At 42.8% G+C, this 2484-nt stretch overlaps 1 protein-coding gene across 1 annotated transcript; it reads right to left on the reverse strand.

The window, feature by feature from the left end:
- Window positions 1-389: 389 nt before the first annotated feature.
- Window positions 390-1894, reverse strand: LOC106393201. The gene is made up of 5 exons (XM_013833932.1): window positions 1729-1894; window positions 1492-1617; window positions 1346-1401; window positions 1076-1291; window positions 390-800 (listed from the first exon to the last, which is right to left on the reverse strand). The coding sequence occupies exons 1-5, from the start codon at window positions 1892-1894 to the stop codon at window positions 390-392; spliced, it is 975 nt and encodes a 324-aa protein (XP_013689386.1).
- Between the last annotated feature and the right edge of the window lie 590 nt (window positions 1895-2484).

Genomic DNA, 2484 nt, shown 5'->3' on the forward strand with positions numbered 1-2484 from the left:
GTCCTGCTTTCGCCCCATTCACACTTTCACTCTGCAATTTCGAATTCACAATGTGTTTATAAACTATTAACCAAAGATCAAATTCACACATGAAACAAAATCTATATTGCAATGATCCAAGCACACATGTTCAGAATCAAAACATACAATGGTTCATCAAAGCACACAAGAAACAAAGCACATCAGTTCTGACTCTTCCTAACACTTTGCCTAGTGACTCTCTTCTCTGCAATTTTGGGAGAAGTTTTGGTACTAACCCCGGGTTCGTGCACAGGTTTTGGTGGATTTGAAGTGGTTGTAAGTTGAAGATCATCAGATGAACTCCCTTTTTTGGTGATCATCTTCTCCACAGCTCCCATCCTATCCCCCAACAACTTGATCTCCCTAAGTCACGTCCCAAAGCCATCACTAATGGCATCAGATATGTCCTTGAAGTCCCTTTCAATCTGCTCTTTCGTCATCCCAAAGCCATCACTACCCGCTGCAGGTGCCTCAACAGAAACAGAAGACCCTTTACGAGCTTTCTTCCGAGGTCTGCTACTTTCTTCCTTCACAACACTCTCTGACTTCACTGTAGTCGCTTCCGTCTTCACTGAACTCACTTCATTCTTCGCTGGACTTACTTCCATCTTCACAACCTTGTGAGTACCGGTGACTTTCCAGCAGTCCATGGTCCACTTCAATCGAGGATCATTAAACATGACTTTAATTATGTTATCCACGGCAGGGTCCTCTACGTCTCCGTCCCATTGTGGAAACATTTCATCAAGGTCCTTCTGAACAAAGTTGTTCACGTTAATCTGCAGTAAATAAAAGATATAAAATTAGTTAAGTCGTCTGAGTTGTATTTTTGTTGGAAGACTTCTCAGACGACTTAAATTTAAGTCGTCTGGAAAGTCTTTCGACAAAAAGACTTCTCAGACGACTTAACTTTAAGTCGTCTGAGTGGTATTTTTGTTGGAAGACTTTCCAGACGACTTAAGTTAAGTCGTCTGAGAAGTCTTTTTGTTGGAAGACTTTCCAGACGGCTTAAAGTTAAGTCGTCTGAGAAGTCTTAGGGAGTGAAGTTAAGTACCTGTCTATTGATAGCCGACTTAAAACATCTGCGTCGCCCTTGGCCACCCTTGTAAACCATCAACAGTGGAGACGGTCTGTCTGGTACATGAGACCCATAATTAGCACCCAATTCTGGCATAGCATAGTACGCCCACACCTGGATAACTTGTATAAACCCATCAACAGTGTAACCTGTTTGCGTCAAGTCTTTTGCCTTCAGAGAATCCATCAGCACCTTAAACGCCACTCTCCCCCATGGATAATTCTCAAATTTTTCTAAATCCATCACTTGCCTCGCAAGACTAGCCCGTGTAGCGGTTGAGAACTTTTTCCCTTCAATGTATCCTGCGTAGATGGCAAAGTATCCCAGCCGCTTGCGATCATCCCGAGACCAATCATCGCATCTGTAAAATGCTTATGTTATATGTTCAATACTTGGCCCAGTATCGAGATCAACACCCATCTTCTCCCAGAAAGCAGCCATCTCCTTCGTAACCTCACACCTTGGATTTTCCAGGTCCTTGATGTAATCGCAGTTCAGACCAGTGAGGTGTTCAAACTCTATCAGTGAAAACCGCACAGGTTGTGAAACGACAAGACTCTAGAGCTCAAACTTCTTCTTGATGTCCAGCTGGAAACAGAGAATAAATTGTACCATCCTTGAAGTCCAACCAAAGCCAAGCTCCTTGAACTTGATGAACACTCCCAACTTCGACGCCTTCAGATCCTCATATTCGTCAGCTGTGAGACAATCACATAGAGCTTTAAACAACTTCGTGTCATCAGAATGATACGAAATGCTCCTGATTGCAGCGGGCTCTTCTCCTATTGTAAACATCCTCGGCGGGAATTATGGTAAATCCATTTTAAGGCCTGCAAACAATCACAAACAACCATCACAAACACATAGGGAGCGCACTATTCTAAATACTATAGAAGACTTGCAGACGACTTCCAGGAAGTGAGAAGACTACTCGGACGACTTCCAGGAAGTGAGAAGACTACTTGGTTCCATTCCTGGAAGTCGTCCGAGTAGTCTTTCAGTAAAAGACTACAACAATCGTCACAACTGACCTCTTACAGATCTCAAAATCTTGTTGAGCATGCATATCTGAATAAATAGAAAAACCATCTTTTAAACAAAAGACGAATGACTTACAGTCGGAGAAGATATTGTCGGAGAAGATATGGTCGGAGAAGATGTGGTCCCAAGCGGTTACAGATCTGCAAATCGCAGGGAAAAGAAGAATCAAGACTACAATTTTTAGGGTTTTCCGGCGGCTAAACGCCTTAAGACATGAGAAATAACATACCGGCGGCGGAGTTTGGCAAACGAGATTTCAGATCTGAAAAAAGAAGAAGCGGATGGTCAGTTTAAACTACGAAAATACTCTACGGCATGAAGGAGAAACGAGATTCATCGTAATC

This window comes from Brassica napus, chromosome C5 (assembly GCF_020379485.1).
Source record: "Brassica napus cultivar Da-Ae chromosome C5, Da-Ae, whole genome shotgun sequence".
Lineage (NCBI taxonomy): Eukaryota > Viridiplantae > Streptophyta > Magnoliopsida > Brassicales > Brassicaceae > Brassica > Brassica napus.

Coding starts and splice junctions, on each gene's coding strand:
- LOC106393201 (XM_013833932.1), bottom strand. CDS start 1,894: ATGTTTACAATAGGAGAAGAGCCCGCTGCAATCAGGAGCATTTCGTAT. Junction 1,292..1,345: donor GGGCTAGTCTTGCGAGGCAA/GTGATGGATTTA, acceptor GTGGCGTTTAAG/GTGCTGATGGATTCTCTGAA. Junction 801..1,075: donor AGTCGGCTATCAATAGACAG/GTACTTAACTTC, acceptor TATTTACTGCAG/ATTAACGTGAACAACTTTGT.